Source organism: Astatotilapia calliptera, chromosome 6 (genome assembly GCF_900246225.1).
Source record: "Astatotilapia calliptera chromosome 6, fAstCal1.2, whole genome shotgun sequence".
Classification (NCBI taxonomy): domain Eukaryota; kingdom Metazoa; phylum Chordata; class Actinopteri; order Cichliformes; family Cichlidae; genus Astatotilapia; species Astatotilapia calliptera.
In genome coordinates, this window is record NC_039307.1 from 16775596 (window position 1) to 16796907 (window position 21312).

The 21312-nt window shown below is 40.6% G+C and overlaps 2 protein-coding genes across 8 annotated transcripts in view; both read left to right on the forward strand.

The window, feature by feature from the left end:
- The window catches only part of plppr2b (phospholipid phosphatase related 2b), a 73581-nt gene that overhangs the window by 34480 nt on the left and 17789 nt on the right, over nt 1-21312 (forward strand). The gene's annotated exons all lie outside the window — the stretch shown is intronic.
- On the forward strand, nt 8006-19759 carry LOC113024039 (uncharacterized). The gene is made up of 2 exons (XM_026170614.1): nt 8006-13889; nt 13991-19759. The coding sequence occupies exon 1, from the start codon at nt 8274-8276 to the stop codon at nt 11295-11297; it is 3024 nt and encodes a 1007-aa protein (XP_026026399.1). The 5' UTR covers nt 8006-8273; the 3' UTR covers nt 11298-13889; nt 13991-19759.

Below are 21312 nucleotides of genomic sequence, written 5' to 3' on the forward strand. Positions count from 1 at the left end.
TTTTTTCCCTTTAACCCCTCTTCTTTTTTGCTGCTGTCTCTTTTCACGTACACTTGCTGCATTGTCTTGCCCAAGTTAAAATATTTATAACAGAACTCTGGAGATTTACGTTTAGTCTCTCCATTAAATGAGGACTGAGATGTTCTGACATCTAGCCCTTAGTGTGACTGAATCTCCAGAAATGCTGACACCTACACTTTCTATAATGAATATAGGAAGGTTTTTTTGTTCCATTAGAGTCCATTTATTTATTAGAATAACCCAAGTGAAAGCCCCAGATTTAAATTTTCTGACTACACAACCCCCCTTCCAGAGCCACTGAAGACATTTTACTGCAGTTTTTGTGAGACGAGAGATACTCCCTTTGATAAACAGTGAAATTTGAGTGCCCCTAGAAATGTCTTTGCATAACTTTGCACAACCTTTCAATGAATCTGTCACATGCAGGAATGTGTTTAGTTTAGTTCTCTGTAAGATAGGCATGTGTTGCACTGACACTCAGGGCAGGTGCTCCTCTGGCTGACACAGCATTTAAGCAGCAAAACAAAATAGTGCACTACTGTAATGAGATTAAATATGTCTGTAATGTAACAAAGAAATGCATTAGTCTTCTTAGATTCAGAGTTTTCATCCTACTTTCTAATCCAAAAATTATGCCACTTGTGTTGCATAACTTCTTCAATTATCTGCATAATGAGGAGATAAGAAAGAGAAAGAAAAGAGAGAAAGAAAACATCATGAGATGCATCAACGTGCGTGAAAAGGCTCTCTCAAGAATGTGATGGCAAAGTGCAAAGCTCTTTGGTATGTCTTTGTTTTCAGGAAAGCATATGCATTGATATGTAAGGATGGCAATTATGTAATAATGGATTTCAGGCGAGGTTGCAGAGCTATGCTAAATAAGTTAATGAGCATTAAAAGATATTTTCTATACGATTAGTAAAGTCATACCTTACATATCTTTTACAAATTAAAAAGTGATGTTTTATATATATTGTATTGTATTTTGTATCACATATAAAGCCAAATTCTGTTCAGACGAGGACATCACCATTCAAAGTGATATAAAGTTCTGAAATGATGTGCACATCACATTTCTAAGTGCTACATGCTTAATATAATGCACTTTAACTAAACAACTCAGCTGAAGTGAAGTGAGGACCTGCTCAGCGGAATACATTTGTCTTCATCTACACAGATATGTGAGGTCAGACAGTGTCAGAGGCATGACTCAGGAATTCAAATTTCATTTAAATCTCCTCTTACTGGCAATATGCTGAACATTATATAATTCATCTCACCATTAACATTTTACAGAATGTGTTTCCTACCCTTCAGTACACGTTCCTGGAAATGGCTCTGTACTTTTCTACTGATCTACTGGAGCAACATACACTCACCCAGTACTTTATTAGGTACACCTCTTCAACTGACTGTTACCTAATCAGCCAATCATATAGTAGAAACTCAATGCATTTAGACGTGTGGACATGGTCGAGACGACCTGCTGAAGTTCAAATAGAGCATCAGAACTGGGGGGAAAAGGGCGACTACAAGCGGGTGATGGTTATTGGTGCCAGACTGGTTGGTCTGAATATTTCAGAAATTGATGATCTACTGGGATTTTCCCAAACAAATATTTCTTGAGGTTTATGGGGAATGGTCTGAAAAAAAGTTCTATGAGTGAAAATGCCATGTTGCTATGAGAGGTGAATGGCCAGATTAATTTGAGCTGATAGAAAGGCAACAGTAACTGCCATGTTAACCAGCAGGATTACACAGCATGTCACAAAGTTCACATCATCTCAAACTGATTTCTTGAACACGACAGCGAGTTCACTGGCCTCAGCTCTGCAACTGTGTGATGCTATTGTGTCATTATGAACCAAAGTCTCTGAGGAATGTCTCCAGCGCTTTGTTCAGACTATGCTGCGAGGAATTAAGACAAATAAAATATTTCAAGTTTTCGGCTGTTTTAAGATTAAGCAGGTCTATTCAACACATCTGTCAGACCTCTGCACTGGTGTGGGACCATGAATTTGTTTTTTTGGGTGCATTTCAGTTTCAGGATCCATTTACTTTTTTTAAAATTAAGCCTTGCTTTTTCTTTTTATCTGTTTATTTAAGCTTGTTTTTTCACCCTGGAATAAATTTTGGCTTCCATTATGGTTTTCTGCAATCGCACCCAAGCAAGGGTGATTGAATGACTAAGGCACTGGACTACAATCAAAAGCTCCATGAGGGTTTTTTTTTTCATAATATAATTATTTATTTTCCATTTGTTTTTCCATCAAGTCCTTCACATATTTTTGTTAGAAAAAATGGTAAGCAATAGCTAGTAGCACACATTAGCCTTGGTGAAAATTTGATTTGCACTGGTTAAAACAGAGTCCACTCCATCTCTCTGACCCAAAAGTCTGTTCTGAAGCTGACTGTGCTGAAAAGCAGTGCAAATCTTGTTAATCTCAAACAACCTGTAAGAACTGAATAGCACACACACCAGATTGTGTGTGAGTGTGTGCAGTACGTGAATGCTGCACAATGCTAAAGGGACACACAGAGAGGAAGTGAGAGGGTGAGTGAAATAAAGGCACTTGTGTGGTACTTGGCAAAAATGCTGTAGGTTTCAGTGCATCAGTGAAGGTAAGTATGTGGGAGGATGACGGCACACATCTCCTCCGCGGCCACTGAAAATCATTTTTGTGTGTGAAGATAGAAAACGGCGTGTGTGTGTGTGCGCACGCAGTAGTGCTCGGATCTAAGTACTAGTCAGAGTAGCCTCAGGCGATCTCTATGACTTTCCACAACTGCAGATAATTCTGTTTTTACAGACACAGTATTCAGTGCAGAGCATGTAGCATCCCGCGTGTGCAATACATGTAGCAAATGCATTACAGGTGACATTTCAGCACTCATTTTAATCATCACTCAAAGCTGAAAGAGCAAGGTGAAGTGCTATTTGAACCATTTGCTAATTACGTGCATGTGTGTGTGTGTATTTGAGTGTATTTGAGTGAATGGAGACCTTATGTGCACATGTTGATATCACACTGCAATCCACCCAGTGGTAATTGCAGGCTTGGTGTGAGCTTTCACAGCACGTGGACACACACACACGCACACTCACACACAAGGGTGCGGCAAATGAATGAAGTTTTGAATGCAGAGGTTTATTTCTCCACCTTTTTTATGTGGGTCAGAGGCATAATGCTAAATACCTTTGCCCTTGAGAGCTCCGTTCTAATGCTGCTAAATATAAGCCTCTCAAACTGTGTGAGAAGGCACAGCGAGGGCGCTCTTTGAGAGGAGAGACGCAGAGACAGAACGAGTTCAAAACGCAGCAAATACAAACTACAACATCGAGGCAGAGAAATGGCGAAATGAAAGAAAAGAAAATGAAAAAGAAGTGTTAGGGCAGCCAAAAAAGAAGGAAAGAAGAAACAAGAGGCTCTATTCCAAGTTTGTTTTCTGCTGTCTGTTAAAGCTTGGGAAAAAACCTTCATGCATTATGCAATTCCATGTGACAGAAAGATGGGGATTGGGGCAAACCAGGGATACAGACCACATTATCCAGTCATGCCAGAGTTTATCAAGGGAGAGCTCTTGATGCATGAAAATCTGTATGGTGCTGTTTTTGCCATCACAGGGTCTGAAGTGATGAAGGGGAACAATAGTGGGAGTGGAAGAGGACTGGCGAAAGCAAAGTAGCTTTGAATAAATGCAGCATTCGGGGGAAGGAGATGGTCCTGCTTGTCAGATGTCTGGGTGTTTGCAGATCAGCGTGATGAAGCTGGAGAGACAGGATACAGTGCTTTATTTTTTAATTGTCAATTTCCTTTCTTTTGCTGTTTGATAATTATCTTTTTGTCACAATGAGTTATTTTGAGATATTAAAAGAGCTCCATCAGTGGAGCTTAACACCATAAAATGAAGAAATGGCATAAAAATTAAATGCCTTTCAAGTCTTTTAGTGTCAACTCTTTTGTTTTTGCCACTGTTTGCAATAAAAACAGGAAATTGTTCACAAAATTAAACCTGGATTGTACAGAAAACAACAAATCGCCAGTGCTTATATTTCCAGTCTGTGTGCTGGGACGTATCAGATTAGGACATTTGACAGATGACATCGTGACTACTGGTTAGTATTCTCAATGACAAGGTGGCTATAAAAACAAAAAACCCTGCTGCTTATCATTTCAGAGAACATGATTTTGTCAAATGTAATGTTCTCACACCTCTAATAAGCTAGCTTCTCCCTCAGGAAACTATCTTTTTAGAGTTATTTCTGTCAAAGGTGTCGAACACAAAAGCTGAACTCCTTCCCTGCTGATCTTTTTGGGCTCAAAGTCATTAAATGTGCTCTAACCTGTGAACTCTTTAGAAGACGTTTGCTCTCTGTAACCACAAACCAAACTCTTCCTGTAGCCGTCGCATTGAAATGTAATTATTATGTGATTGCAATGTTCAAAATTTGGTGTTTAATCTGGATTCATGTTGTGTTGTCGCCACCTACTGGTGGGCCTGAGTGTGGCGCTTTGTAGTGCGCATGCTTTGGGGTGATGCTCAATTAAGCGCACGTGTCACCAGAGACTGAAGGCTCGAGCCAGAAAGAGAATGCTGGCCTGTGTAAAGGGTGGAAATATAGAAGATATGGACTACAATTGCTCATGAATGTTCAGTAGAAAGGCGCACACGGTATGTTGGTGCATTTACTTTGTGTGTATGTTTTATTTGAGTTGTAATTTTTGTTCTGCTGATGTAATATCCGTGTTTTTCATTGATCATTTCACCATAGTTTTTCACGGTGTTTGCTGGTGAAAAGAAGATTAAAATACTGGCTGAACATCAGTTGGAGCATGGCCCTTTATTCTACTTCGAACATGAAAAACCTTCAGGAGCAGTTACAGTGAAAAACGTGGCCTGTTATGGAGCGAGCAGCCAGAGCCCTGCACGCCGTTCTTCCAAGACGGCAGCCCACATGGAAGAGTAGACTGTGAGTTCTTACATCAGCGAAACGTTTGAACGGCATAAAGAGATCTAAGAAAAAGCCAAAAAGAAAATTGTATGGTGTAGATATTGTACATTTGTTCATTTATTGAAAGTTTATTACTGTGCTGTTTGATATTTAAGGTAGTGTACTCTGGGTAAGTTTCCTTTTATTGTTCTAAGTTGTTGGTTCAAAACATTGTAATGGAGCAGAGTACACAAGAAACTCATATCCTTGAGCAAATACTTCTAGCCTTAGAAGATGAAAAGGCACAGTTAGAAAAGAAATTAGAAACTGAACTTGAAGATGCAGAAAGAGAAGAAGTTGAAGCACGCATAGGAGAAATTCATTGAGACCTTGAAATACACAAAATAGGGCTGCCTCAGCCATCATCTAAACCTGACGCAGAGGTGAGGCGGACAGACCGTCAAAGGCAACTAACAGAAAAAATGCGTGATTTTAAACAGACAGAGATAACAAGCAAAGAAAGAAAGTTTATGTCAACATATTTAAACTTTAAGGCAGAAATTCAGCTCACTAGGTCCAAACTTAAAGAAGAATGTTCTAAAGCAGAATTAGCTGAAATGATCAAGTCAGTAGAAAAATGTGAGTTAGACCTACAGCAAGATTATGTGGCTTTACGTGCACTGACTACACCATCTCAAGATATGAGAAGAAAGATGGATAGCTGTACTTCAGTTTCTGCTGAGATGATGATACTTCTGAAAAGGCGTTACGCTAGGGCTGCTCGATTATGGCAAAAATGATAATCACGATTATTTTCACTGAAATTGAGATCACGATTATTTGATGATATTTATTTAACCCTTTAAGACCTACCATAGAACCAAGTCGGCCAGAGCTTATATTATTTATTTTACATGCTGTAGTGCCATTTGTGGGAGCATTTCAAGTTGCTATACATCAATACAACTGTTATGGCCCATATTTTAATAATATGTATGTATTAAGTCCATAGTAACTACATTAATTGCAAAAAAGTGCAATAAACTAGAAAAAAATTGAAAATCTTTTTTTTTTTTTTTTACATATATTTCTACTTGGAGAAATTTAAGAGGCTTATCCCTCAAATCTTTAAATACAAAAAAGTTGCAAAAAATAGTTTACAACAACAGGAAATTTATTTTGAGTGTCTTCATAGTTTTATTTTGGAGATACAGCAATTTTTATATACTGCAGGAAAAACAAAAAAAACAATCCTATGATGCAAATTTGCAAAGAAAACAGCAGGTGCATCAAAATAAGGCACAAGCATTCTCCACTGCAACCACTGAACATCCAAGGTATGGACATTGAGGCTGTGGACAGCTACAGGTACCTTGGTGTTCATCTGAACAATAGACTGGACTGGACTCATAACTCAGACGCCCTCTACAGGAAAGGGCAGAGCAGGCTGTACCTGCTGCGGAGACTCAGGTCGTTTGGAGTGGAGGGCCCACTCCTGAAGAAATTCTATGACTCTGTTGTGGCTTCTGCTATCTTTTATGGCGTGGTCTGCTGGGGCGGCAGCATCTCTGCTGGGGACAGGAAGAGACTGAACAGGGTGATCCGAAGGGCCAGCTCTGTTCTAGGATGCCCTCTGGACCCAGTGGATGTGGTGAGTGACAGGAGAACGGCGGCTAAGCTGTCATCCCTGATGGACAACATCTCCCACCCCATGCAGCAGACTGTGACAGCACTGAGCAGCTCCTTCAGTGGGAGACTGCGGCACCCACGGTGTGGGACGGAGAGATTTCGCAGGTCTTTCCTCCCCACTGCTGTCAGACTCCACAACAAAGACTTTAACTGATCAAGCACACACATCCATACATATGCAATAATACTAAGTGCAATAATCCTTTCTGTCATCGTTGTATTTTTACTCAGTTGTATATAGTATTTGTATTTGTATTCTATTTTTATCTTATTGTATATTTATTTTATTTTATTCTACTGTATATAGTATTTTATTTTATTCTATTCTGTACAGTTGTGTACTGTATTTATTCTTATTGTATTCTAATTTTTGCCTCATAACTTTTGCACTGTCCACTTCCTGCTGTGACAAAACAAATTTCCCACGTGTGGGACTAATAAAGGTTATCTTATCTTATCTTATCTTATCTTAAACTATTTCCAGCAGTGCAATTCGAGTTCTAAGCATCCCAGAAACTATTCAGAAAAGTCAAACATGACTTATAAAAACACCAGTATAGGCTTTTAAGGCCTACAAGTAAAAAACTACGTTTTCCGCGAAAATGACGTCACGTCCGGTTTCGGGCAGGAAATGGCGGACATGCGATAGTTCGCGTTGACGTCTTTTTCAATGTGGGTAGTGTTACGAACAGCTGATCGGATCGGCAAAGCGTGTTTCTGGAATATTATGTTTTTGTTCCTGCAAGCGCTTTTTATGCAATTTTTGCAAAGCTTTATGTGGAAGGAAACCGTGACCTAGGACAAGCTGATGGCATAAGATGTAAGTACAACTCCTCTGGTTTCATATGGAAAAAAATTTATTGCGCTAGCTTAGCGGCTTAGCGGGATTTAAAAATAGTTACACAAAATGGAGCTTGCTGCTCTGACCGGCTTTAAAGGGTTAACAATAACAATGTGTTGAATAATGACTTTAAAAAATAATATAAAATAGTGTGCAAATACTGATAACAGTGCAAATGTTTGCAATATAAGAAATAAATGAAAAATTTAAACATCTATGTTTAGTGTTTAGCAAAGTTTACACACTATGTCTACTTGATCCACGTCTGACTCCGCGAACCCATAATGTTTCCACACCACTGAAGTTGTTTTTTTTTACCTCTTTTCAACCAACGGCAGTCACTCTTCTCTCCAAATAACTTCTGCTTAGCTTTCCGAGCTTCCCTCGGGTCCTCTTAATTGTTGTGACGCGTGTTCGAAATGCAGAGCGGTGCACTCAATTTGCCACACGGAGCAGCGCGAGAGTAAAGCATGAGGGAGGGGCTAATAATCGGCTCAGTCATTTTTAATGATCGTTGAAAACCCAGATCGTAATCGTGATTAAAATTCGATTAATTGAGCAGCCCTACGTTACGCAGATGCTGACAAAAAGTTTGATGCAGGAGCTGTAAAAGAATCACTACTTCAGTTACTCCAAAGAGAAGGTGCAGAATCAATTTATGGCTCAACTGTGTCTAGAGCTGGAAGAAATAGCCAGCACAGCCATAGTCAGCAAGGAAGTCATGTATCTGCAAGGAAAGCAGAGGCAGCAGCACGACTGGCATCGAAGCAAGCTGAAATAAACAGAGAAATGGAAATATCTGCCCGGAGAAAGGAGATATTAGCTCAACAAGAGCAACTGAAAATGTTGGAAAATCAAAGAGATCTTGAGGTCATTCCGGCAGAATACAATGTATATGCTGAAGAGGAATCAAAAATGAATGCTGAAATAAGAAATTGTGAAGTAAGGAGTACTTTGTCTTTCAGTCAGCTTCCTAAACCACTTAGCAGTCCCCCATGCACCCAAGTTCCTCAGAGCACTGCACCTCCTCACTCTGAAGGTAAATTCATCCTGACCTCACAAAGTGTTCACGCCCCTCACTATGATACTCAAGTGGTGCCAAAAGAAAGTGAGCCGTCTCTGGTGCAGGCATTAAAAGAGTCCTTAGTAATGTCTAGACTCCCAGTGCCAGAGCCGTTTACATTTACAGGAGACCCACTTAAATTTGTTGAGTGGAGCACTTGCTTTAAGGCGCTTATCGAGACTAGCTGCACAGATTCAGCCCATAAGCTGTTCTACTTGAAGAAGTACATTGGTGGAGAAGCTCTCTGTGTTTTAGAAGGGACATTTTATCGAAGTGACAAGGAAGCTTACAAACAAGCTTGGGGTGCTCTGAACAAACGCTATGGACACCCATTTGTAGTTCAAAGAGACTTTAGGGGAAAACTAAGCAGTTGGCCAAAGATTGGTCCAGAGGAGTCACTTAAATTGAGAGAGTTTAGTGATTTCCTCATTTCTTTTAAGAATGCTATGCCTCACATCCAAGGCCTCAAGGTTTTAGATGATTGTGAAGAAAATCAAAAAATATTGCTGAAACTTCCTGACTGGGCCACAACCTGCTGGAATCGTTATGTCACAAAATTACTGGATGAAGAAAAGGCATATCCAGGGTTTGCAGAATTTGCAGACTTTGTGGCTGAAGAGGCGCGTATAGCATGTAATCCAGTTTCTTCTCTGTTTGCCTTAAAAAACACATTTGAAAAACCTGAGAAAGAACAAAAACGTCTGAAGGCCAGTGTCCTGGTGACATCAGCAAATGGCTCTAAAGATGTGAAGAACACAACTACAGTTAAGAGCAACAGAAAATCAAAACCCAACCCTTCCTCAACTCAGAACAAACGGCAACTTGAATGTATCTGCTGCAAGCAAAATCATTTTATCTATAAATGTGCAAAGTTTACAGCAATGCCGCTTGAAGAAAAGAAACAGTTTATTAGGGACAACAATATGTGCTTTGCTTGTCTGCGAGTCGGCCACATTTCCAAAAACTGTCGACAGAGAGCAACATGTAATGTCTGCAGACGAAGCCACCCTTCTCCTCTCCATGAAGATCCTCCACTGGGAGATGAACCTGAACCACCATCAGAAGAGGAGAATGCAGCCACCATATCGTGCAGTGTGAGAGTGGGCAACAATGATTGCACTTCAATGATTGTTCCAGTGTGGCTTTCTTCATCAGCGAAGAATCAAGAGACATTGGTTTATACTTTGCTAGACACCCAAAGCAGCAACACATTTATTGACCAAGATATTTGTGAAAAGATACAGGCAAGCAGGGAACCAGTGAAGCTAAAGCTGACAACAATGACTGACAGGTGTTCGATTGTACCTAGTCAAAGAGTGGATGGACTGAGGGTAAGAGGGTACAACTCAGAAAAGTTCATTGACTTGCCACCAACTTACACTCAAGAGTACATTCCATTGGAGAAACACACTATTCCAACTCGAGAGACAGCAAAAAAGTGGCCCCATCTACTTAGCATTGCAAATGAAATGCCAGATCTCTTGGACTGTCCTATAGCTCTTCTCATCGGTTACGACTGTGCAAGAGCGCTAAAGCCAAGGGAAGTCATACCAGGAAATGATTATGATCCCTATGCAATAAAAACAGACTTAGGGTGGAGTATCGTGGGAGCCATTAAGCCATGGAAAAGTTCGATGGAAGCAGCAGGGATCTGTCATCGTGTCACAGTAAAGGTGCTGCCATCTGTCACACCTGCTTCTGTGATTAAAGCACTTGAAAATGACTTTCTGGACACAAACCATAAAGAAGGGAGTGTATCTCAAGAGGACATTCAGTTTCTAGAGATGCTGAATGAGAGCATTCACTACAATGAGGAAGGCCATTTAGAAATGCCTCTGCCTTTTAGAGAACGCCCACAGCTTCCAAATAACAAGCAGCTTGCAATGTTTTGCTTGAAACGTTTAAAAGGAAAAATGGATAAGAACCCAAAGTACAAGGAAGACTACATCAAGTTCATGAATAGTGTCTTTAAAGATGGTGATGCAGAGGAAGCAGATGGCACATCAGGTAGTAACACATGGTACATTCCGCACCATGGCGTGTATCATCCCAGGAAGCCAGAGAAAATTCGAGTTGTTTTCGACTGCTCTGCTAAACACGAAGGCATCTCTTTAAATGACCACCTACTCACAGGCCCAGACTTGATTAATGCTCAGGCAGGGGTTTTGTGCAGATTTCGAGAGCATCAAATAGCAATTATGTGTGATGTGGAAAAAATGTTTCATCGCTTCCATGTCAACCCAGAGGATCGAGACCTCTTAAGGTTTCTGTGGTGGAAGGACGGGAATACAGATACTGAGCCTAAGGAGTATCGCATGCGAGTCCACATTTTTGGAGCGGCATCATCACCGGGATGTGCTAACTATGGCATGAAGTATCTCGCCAGGGAACAAAAAAAGGACTACCCACTGGCAGCCAGATTCATTCACAAAAACTTTTATGTGGATGACGGGCTAATCAGCATTGATTCAGTAAGGGAAGCCAAGCAGCTGGTCTGTGAAGCACAAGAGGTCTGTGCAAAAGGGAAACTGCGCTTGCACAAATTTGCATGCAACAACAAGGAGGTCATGAGCATTATCCCAGAAACAGAACGAGCCAGCAAGACCAAAGATGTAAACCTGAACTACTCTGTAATTCAAATGCAAAGTGTGCTGGGAGTAAAGTGGAACATAGACGCTGACGTGTTCTCATTCAGTGTAGCCCTCAAAGAAAGGCCAGGAAATGTGCAAACGCGGAGTGGGATGGGATGATCCTATTCCCCCGGTACTAGAGACCAAATGGAAAGCATGGTTCGGTGACTTGGAGAATCTAAAAAGGATTGAAATACCAAGATGCCTTGTTCCTGAGAACTTCGGCAAGGTCAAAAAAATTGAGCTGCATCATTTTTCGGATGCCAGCAGAAGTGGCTATGGACAATGTTCATACATCAGGATTGTTGCTGATAAGAACGTGCATTGCGCACTGGTCATGGGTAAAGCCAGAGTGGCACCCACAAGAATAATCACTATCCCACACCTTGAGCTCACTGCAGCTGCAGTTTCTGCAGCTGTAAGTAACTTCCTCAGGTCAGAGCTCAAGCGGAAAATTGACGAGGAGTTTTTCTGGAACGATTCTAAAGTGACGCTTGGATACATAAAAAATGATGCTCGTGGCTTTCATGTCTTTGTGGCAAATCGAGTTCAGAAAATAAGAGACTCTACTGATCCGAAGCAATGGTTTTACATTGAATCTGATCAAAATCCAGCTGATCACGCGTCTAGGGGCCTCAAGGTGGCAGATCTGCTAAGCTCGAATTGGCTCACTGGACCTAAATTCCTATGGGAAAGGGAAATTGTCACAAACCAACATTCCCCTGATCTTCTTGTTGGGGACCCAGAAGTAAAGGTCCTGAAGACAAATGCCCTTGAAGAAAACAGCTTTCTTGAGAGGTTCTCAAGATTTTCCAATTGGGATACAGCTCTTAACGTTGTGGCAAGAATTAAAGGACTTGCAAGGAGAGATAACTCAGGACCCATTAGTGTAAAAGAAAGACAAATGGCTGCTTTTGTACTCCTCCAGGCAGCACAGAGGGAAGCCTTTAAAGAAGAGCTCAAATGGTTCAGTCAAAACTCAGCTGGACTACCAAAAACTCATAAAATGTATCAACTTGATCCTATTTTGGTAGACAACTTGCTTAGGGTTGGAGGAAGGTTGAGAAAATCCTCAGCATCATTTGCATTGAAGCATCCAGTAATCCTTCCAAAGGAAGGCATTGTCACACAACTCGTTCTTGACCACTGTCACAACAAAACGCAACACCAAGGCCGAGGCCAAACTCTGAACAAACTCAGGGAAAGTGGCTATTGGATCATAGGTGGCAGTAAGGTAGTGGCCAAATACATTGAAGGGTGTGTCAATTGTAGAAAAGTGTGTGGGCCAGCTGAAGAACAACGCATGGCTGACTTGCCATTTGACAGAGTGGATCCTTTGCCCCCATTCACCTACACTGGAGTTAATGTTTTTGGCCTCTTCTATACGAAACAAGGTCGAAAGGAATGGAAGAGGTATGGCCTATTGTTTACGTGTTTGAGCTCGAGAGCCGCACACATTGAGATGTTGGAGGATCTCTCCACTGACGCATTTATAAACGCTTTAAGATGCTTCATAGCAATCAGAGGCACAGTCAGACAGATTCAATCTGACCAAGGGACAAATTTTGTCGGAGCTAAGAACGAGTTCAAGAAGGGTCTGTTGGAATTAGACAAGGAGATGATTTCTACTTATCTAGCTAAAAACCAGTGTGACTTTCAAATGAATGTTCCTGAAGCTAGTCACAGAGGAGGCATTTGGGAACGACAGATCCGCACTGTTAGGAATGTCATGAGTTCTGTCCTAGCCCAAGCCACAGGGAGGTTAGATGACACCTCATTGAGAACTTTCTTCTACGAGGCCATGTCAATTTTGAACCATCGTCCACTCACTACTGATACAATCAACGACACCAACAGTGCTGAGCCTTTGACGTCTAATCATTTGCTCACAATGAAAGAGTCTGTGCCACTTCCGCCTCCTGGTAGATTTGTAAGAGAAGATTTGTACGCCAGGAAGAGGTGGCGGAGGGTGCAATATTTAACAGAGTTGTTCTGGAGCAGGTGGCGCAAGGAATACCTAACCAGCATTAGTTTAAGACAACGATGGCATACTCCTAAACAAAATGTACAGGTTGGAGATGTAGTGATTTTAAAAGAGGACAATATTCCAAGAAATGAGTGGAAATTGGCAAGGGTGGTTGAAGCCAATGAAGATGATGATGGTTTAGTGCGGAAGGTTAAGATCCAAATAGGGCAAAAGGATCTGGGAAAGAAAGGTGAACGTTTGAAACAAGTCTCTTTTCTTGAGAGACCAGTTCAGAAACTAGTGGTACTAGTTAAAGGGTCTAAACTACAGTGAAGTAGTACAAGGGTTAAGAACACAAACATAACATTTTTGTAACATAAGTTGATGTTTGATTGTCAATTTATTAAAAATTACAGGATTTAATTTTGTTTAACACATGTAAATAGAAATCCTTTGTAATTTTGGTGGCAGTGTAGCCGTCGCATTGAAATGTAATTATTATGTGATTGCAATGTTCAAAATTTGGTGTTTAATCTGGATTCATGTTGTGTTGTCGCCACCTACTGGTGGGCCTGAGTGTGGCGCTTTGTAGTGCGCATGCTTTGGGGTGATGCTCAATTAAGCGCACGTGTCACCAGAGACTGAAGGCTCGAGCCAGAAAGAGAATGCTGGCCTGTGTAAAGGGTGGAAATATAGAAGATATGGACTACAATTGCTCATGAATGTTCAGTAGAAAGGCGCACACGGTATGTTGGTGCATTTACTTTGTGTGTATGTTTTATTTGAGTTGTAATTTTTGTTCTGCTGATGTAATATCCGTGTTTTTCATTGATCCATTTCACCATAGTTTTTCACGGTGTTTGCTGGTGAAAAGAAGATTAAAATACTGGCTGAACATCAGTTGGAGCATGGCCCTTTATTCTACTTCGAACATGAAAAACCTTCAGGAGCAGTTACACTTCCTCCTGTGGTAACATGCGGCTACTTCACAACAGCCAATCTGCTCAATTAGATGTCAGAAAAGAGATGGAAATGTCAGCTGTAACTGCAGCCGGCAACAACTAGTCCTCTGTTTCTCCATCGTAAACACTTGTGGATAGGGAAATTGGTTTCCCTCTTTACTCCCAGCTCAGGTGTAGACTTGCAGATTAAATTGGTGGAAGGGTGTGGGTGAGCCCAGCAACAGTGGAGTTCTCATGTATGAAAATGGTCCCCATCATACTCCTTGACAGAGCCTTTGTTATGCTAATGTTTCGAAAATTATGATGTTCAGAAAATCCGGGCTTTTCCTGTTCCCATTTATTGCCTTTCTCTATTCTATATTTACCTCCTATTGTTATTCTAATCAGACTTGTCATCTTTGACAAGCAGCCCAAAAGGAATCTGCTCGCACACATGCACAACAATGCACAGAAACATACAACTACATACTCATAAACTGTAAAGGAAAGCTGAAACGACCGTCTTTCGTGGATCACGACGGCTCTGAACTCATACTTTTGTACAGACATTTCGGATTGATTGCAGTTACCTTCTGTATTTTTTGGACACTCGTGCACACATAAGCCTAACATAACAAAATAATCATATACAAATTGACCAGAAGTTTGCATACTGCTAAGCCTGGGCACAATCCCTCATGAATAATGGAGTCACATATGAAAGACAGAAGAAGACTGAGCAGAGCCACTGGGTGAGAGGACAGATTTGAGTGTGACACTGAAACTCTTCCAGTATTTTCGTTCCAAAACCATGGATGTTGTAGTTGCTGTGAAAAGGTGCTTGTAATGCTGCCGTCACTGTATTTTCAGTGCTTATTGTTTGCACTCTCTAGTTTACTTGATTATGTTTGATTAATCCTGTGTGTTTCAGTGCTACCTTCTGTGTCTGTTGCCATGGTTTGCTGAATTGCAGTGCATGAGAGCTTTAAACTGTATATAACACATAGATGTGGACACTATGATGTCACCTATATTTTGTTTGTTAACTTTTGAAGCCTGTGGTTGTTGATTTTTCAGAGCTAGAAGTCACCACGTTTTGCTGACAGAGTGCATGTGAAGTTTTCAGCAAACTTGGTTAGTGCTTTCCATCCGCAGACTGGAAGAGTGTGTCAGATGAGTGTAATAAACATGCTCCAAAATGAACCAACACTACAAACACTGCAGAGAGGCCCAGACTTGAATTACTGGAGGTGAAGCCTAGCTGACAACTATCAGGGGCCTGTGTCAGCATCCACCTGTCAGTCAAAGCAGTCAGACCCAGATAATCCATAACTTTAAGCCTTAGTTTAAACAGATGCATTTAAATTAAGGTTCCACCAAACCATTTTTTCCTAAAACAGGCTATAAACCTGTTTATTTATTTTAACGTGGGAATCTATGGGGATTGCGTTTAGAGTCAGCCTCAAGTGGCCATTCAAATAATGTAGTTTTTGACATTTCTGTCTTGGCTTCATTTTTCAGCCCCAGAGGTTAACAAAATGCTTTGATCAGTGTAATGTATGCCTTAGTAGCTTCATTTGTGAGCGGGACCTTAAATATTTCTGGGGGCCCTGAGAGGCAGCAGTGTTTCTGGTGTGACTTAATAGTCACACAAAGCACACATAGCAGTGTCTGTGTGCTTATCAATGCTAGAACCAGGTTAAAGTGAAACAAACTTTCCTGCACGCAGTCCAGTATAAATATTTTTCTGGTTAAAATTACTCCACAGAGATAAGCAGAGAATGTGAAGGCAAAATCACAGAAGACATTCTTGCAGGGAACAGAGTGAAAGTGGCTGTACACTGATTAGGGAAATGATGGGCAAATGTGTACTGTTGGCATGAGTAGATGAGGGGGCTGGGGAACATTGGGAAAAACTCAGGACAGCTGCTTGAGGGTGAGGAAATGGCATGGTCTGGAACTACCAGAAGGACAAGAAGTAAGTAAAATCACAAAATATTAGCCTAGTACTTTCTCCTTGTCATAGATCAGCATTAGAGAAGGTATTAAACTGTCAAAAGGTGACTATAATTAGACTGGCATTAACAATTGTGAAAAAGGAAACACAACCTTCTACATATCAGCACATAAAAAATTCACCTGGTTCTCACCAGATCTTAAAATTGGGTAAGTACAGCCTCAGATGAACAGCAACAAATCACAATGTCATTATTTATTTAACAAAAAATGCAGAAGCAATGAGGAAAAAACTACAGAGCCTGTAGCTTGCAGAAGCAGCTTTAGCAGTACAACCTAAACTAAAGTAATCACTTTCAGGGACATTTATTTATGCACAGCGCTCTCAAAGCCCCAACATAGCATTTCATTGAGGTTTAAGTCGGCCATTGCAAAACCTTGATGTAGATTTACTGCTGTGCTCGGGATCATCCTGTTCCATGACACAGTTTTGGCCAAGCTTTAGCTGTCGGACAGCGGACCCACATTTTACTTTAGAACCCTTTGACATCATGGTTGACCCGTCGACTGCAAAGTTCTCAGGTCCTGTGGCTGTGAAACAATCTCAGATCATCCTCCCTCCATCACTGTAGTTAACAGTTGGTGTGAGGTGTTTGTGCTGATATTGTGTAATTGGACTTTTGCCAAACATGGTGCGGTGCATTATGGCCAAGCATCTCCACTTTGGTCTCGTCTGTCCAAAGGACATTGTTTCTGAAGTCTTGTGGTTTTCTCAGATGCAGCTCTGCAGCTGCTGCCATGTTCTTTTTCGAGAGAACAGCGTCTCCTGCCAGCACTTCCAAACAACAGATATTTTTTTTTCACATTTTTCTCCAGTTGTCAAGAATTTTAACATCTAACTAACTGAGGCTCGTCTGAGAAGCAGCTCTTGTTTTGTTTTTGTTTATATCTTTGCAGTTTCTTTGAGCATTGCATGGTCAGACATTGGGGGTGAACTTTTTCCACTTGCAAATAATCTTTTTCACTCTAAATGATAGGTATACAATTATTTTGAAATGGCCCTGTCTCAGATGTCTTTCCTCCTTTACTATTGTATTAACACATACCTTCATTTTTCAAATCTGCAAACATAATTAAATGGCATTACTGTTTATCTTAGTAGGCACTCATAAAACTACACATAACTACACAAATATTGGGGAAATCAGTTTATGTTTTATTTGTCTGGGAAAAAAATATCTGCCCATAAATCAAATTTTATATGTCTTTAAAATCCTGTATCAGTTGGGCAAACACTGTTTCTGCGTTTGGTTTAGTTTTTTTGTTTAACAGATAATAACAATTTAATATGTGATGTGATGTTGTTCACCTGAGGATGTATTTACCTAATTTTAAGACATGCAATGGACCTGATGTTTTGTATTGTGTCCTGATCCTTAAAACCTTTAAACTGCAGTAGGGTCTCAAGGACACTTATACGTGTGGATTGAAATGATAGAGAAGTCTTCCAATTTATAGATAATCCATTCTACTTCCTGTGCATCAGTTATCTGACTGTCACTGATGAATTATTAGAATTATAAGCTACTTTTCATAATCTAAAGGGGTTTGCACTGGTAAAAAAAAAAGTTGTAAGCTGTTTGACCAGTGACCATCAAATCACAGTGTCTCGAGATCATTGGCGAGATCATTGCGTCATCATGTGTATGAGGTGGAGCAGTGGAAAAAAGGGCAGGGATAATAAGGGATAATCACAGCTTTATCCTGTCACTGCCAGTCATACTTGGTTGAGGTCTGAAAAATGAAGACAGAAGGGCCCATGCTGATACGCCTGACCAGCTATCTGCTCCCATTGTGATAGCCTGTAAGACATGGTCTAACCCGCAGATGAGAACCCTAATCCCCCAATATACTCGCACTCTGGTAGATTAGCTGCAAGGTCTCTTCCCACACTGAGCCAGGATCCCTCAGTTTCTTCTTAAGAGGACACAGATGGAAGGAAACTTATATGGGGAGAAGATTATGAGTATATGGAAAGAGAAATAAATAGAAAAAACAGAGACAAAGCAGGAAGAGGACAGGGAGGGGGAGACTCAAAGAACGAGAGAGATGAAAATGCAAAAGAAACAATAGAGAAAATGGGAAAGGAAGAATATTGGGGTCATAGTTAAAATCTTAGAGGATTGAGAGAAGGCAAGAAAGGACTTTTTTTTTATTTATATCAAAGAAAAACAGTGAAAAAGAGAGATGCTTCTGGTAGCCTACTTTCTCCTCCACAAAGACCTGAGAAAGCCGGCCTATAAAAATAAAAACAGTAAAAACAGAGCTAGAGATACAGAGAAGGATGGAGAGAGTGTGGGTGATGATGAAGCTAAATTGTCATGGTTACCATTGCTAGTCTGTGCGAAGGCTGGCCGTGTATCTGCGTGCGTGTGTGTTTAAAGTAGAGCACTGGGCTTGCAGTGTCAACAGATGTCATGTGATATTTGCAGAAGGCTTATGTAGATTGAGTGTAATCCTTATGAAGGCTTTTTTCTTTCAATTTGCTTCTTTCCACATTAACCAACGAAGAGCCGTTTTCAGCATTACATCATTTTTAAACTGTGGATAATTGTAAAGAACATCTATCAAGACACGCGTTATAGACACAAACCGTAAATACATAGAGCAGGAATGTAGCACTGCATCAAATGTGAGTCACTCTGAGCATTTCACGGTGTAAATGGATAGCTAAATTTACTGTTTTCTCACGATGTGCCCGAGGTGTTAGCGAAGAAAAGTCCTCGCAAATCTGGAACAAAAAAAAGGGAAGGAATGGATGCATCGGTTTACATTTTCACACTCTGCCTCAAGCTTTACATGCTTTTTATACGTCGTGACGTCAAACCAACATTTAATGCTGCATCACTGATTCCTGATTGTTGTTACTCACAGTGCATCCTGCGAACGAGTGTGTGTGTCTGTTTTCTACGTATATTGTGTGTCTGTGTGTGATATGATGTCTGTTTTTGAAGGAGCTCTCGTATATTTCTTTGCGGAGGGGCTGAGAAATTGAAAGTGACGCTTGACTGAACACCCTGGATACATCTGATGTTACAGAAAAACATGAGTTTGCAGGTCCTGCCTTTACAGACAAAGCTGACGATTAGATGCCTGTTAACGGCTCCGTTGTCTTACAATACATTTCTGAAAAATTAGGTTTTCAACAGGCTGTTTTTCTCTGATGTTAAAATAATAACGATCACCCTTTCATCCTTTTTGATGTTCGCTCGCTTGTGAAGCAAGAATGAGTGTGCAGAGTCATGCTTACAAAAGCAGGCAAAAGCACATCCCACAATCAGCTGTCACTCAGACCCAGGCAGTGTTTTGGTTGTTACTCAAGAAAAGTAATGAAGTACGTAGCATAATTAAAAGCAGAGAAAGCCACGAGTACTCGTTACGTTTTTGTTTCTCTTTAAAATGACCTGAAACACGTACATAATAACCAGCTAACAATAGAAATCTCAGGCTACAGGCTCACACACCAACACAAATTCCTATCCTAATGAGGATACACGTACCATCTTTTCTTCAGTTTTTACATATGAACACCAGCACAAAGACACTTCCTACAAAGCAAATTCCACAGTGATTCTTTAGAAGCATGAACAAGCAGAAATGGAGGCTTCAAGCCTGACTGCTCGTCACTGCTTTAGTTACCTGTTGAAGTTCAGGCTCTAGCTGGGCAAGTTACTTTGAAAAAGTAATTAATTATAGTTACTAGTTACTTCTTCAAAAAAGTAACTGAGTTAGTAACTGAGTTACAATATTCTAAAAGTAATTAATTACTTGAAAAGTAACTATTGCGTTACTTTAAAAAAACGTTTAACCCTCTGGGGTCCAGGGTATAATTGGCCATTTTTAACTACTTTTGATTTTCCCTCCACATTTTACCTTTAAAAAGGAATTTACTTTGCCTTGTTTGGTATCATTCTTTTCAGCACAACCTCACATGTCTGAATTTAGAGTTGTGTTTTCATTTTGATATACTGTATTACCACAATAAAATCAGACAAAAATCGTAAAATCAGAGTAGAAAAAGTTTTCTTTTTTTTACTGTAACAACCACAAACATGTTTAGTGAATCATATTTCATAACTTTAAATGCAAATGTAAATCTTCAATTTTAAAATCCTATGCACAAGTTTTGCAAACAAAGTTATTTGCATCCATTTACCTTTTACCTCAATTTTTTAAATAACCATTTCAAACTATTTACAGAACAAATCAGCTGTTCTGCATTAAATAAGATGCCACACAAATTATTTGTGCCACTCCAAAAAAATCATTTCTGTCCACTATGAAGGAGAACATCACAGCCTGATATCTGCAGGTCTGACAGCAGCAGGCGTATCACTCCTGTTTCTACCTGGAGACAGCAGTTGCCTCATTGTTCTGACACACAACACAAAACTATCCACAACACTACACACTAACTACACAAGACAACGCATTAACTACACACTCCAAACACGCTAAACACAAATCTCTCACATCTCAAAACTCGCTCTCTCTCTTTTTCTGCTGTCTCTCCCTCTCTCTCTCTCTCTCTCTCCGTCACTCCTAAAACGTCCCCTGTTGTGTTTTTTTCTCTCTCATAAGCACAGAGTGCTTGCTAGCGCTGTCCTTAGACAGTAAACGCGACTAAGCTTTGAGGGAAAAACCAGAGTCATTTGTATCATGACTCTGGTTTTGACTCTATCTACACAATTTGAAAGCTGGTATATATCACCTTGTTGCTTTGTCTTTAAGTGGTCATGTGACTGGCTTACCACAACTACTTTACTCTTCCTCACTCAAACAGCAGCACTCATGTGATTGTATGTATATAAGATGCGGTAAGCTGAACACAGCTTCAACCTTCTGTTTGTTGAAAAACAGTAACGGACCGCATTTTCTCAGACAGTCTCGGTCGTTGTGTCCTTGGGCAAGGCACTTCACCAGTTGCCCACTGGTGGTGGTCAGAGGGCCTGGTGGCGCCAGTGTCCGGCAGCCTCGCCTCTGTCAGTGCGCCCCAGGGCGGCTGTGGCTACACTGTAGCTTACCATCACCAGTGTGTGAATGTGTGTGTGAATGGGTGGATGATTGTGTATAGTGTGAAGCGCTTTGGGGTCCTTAGGACCAAGTAAAGCGCTATACAAATACAGACCATTTACCATTTACGTTACACCCAAAACTGGTCACAGAGAGCCCAAAACGCCAATTAAGATCAACTCAGCCTCTTGATTTTGTT

What these genes read in the sequence shown, in the direction of transcription:
- LOC113024039 (XM_026170614.1), top strand. Translation starts at nt 8,274, where the DNA reads ATGGAAATATCTGCCCGGAGAAAGGAGATATTAGCTCAACAAGAGCAA.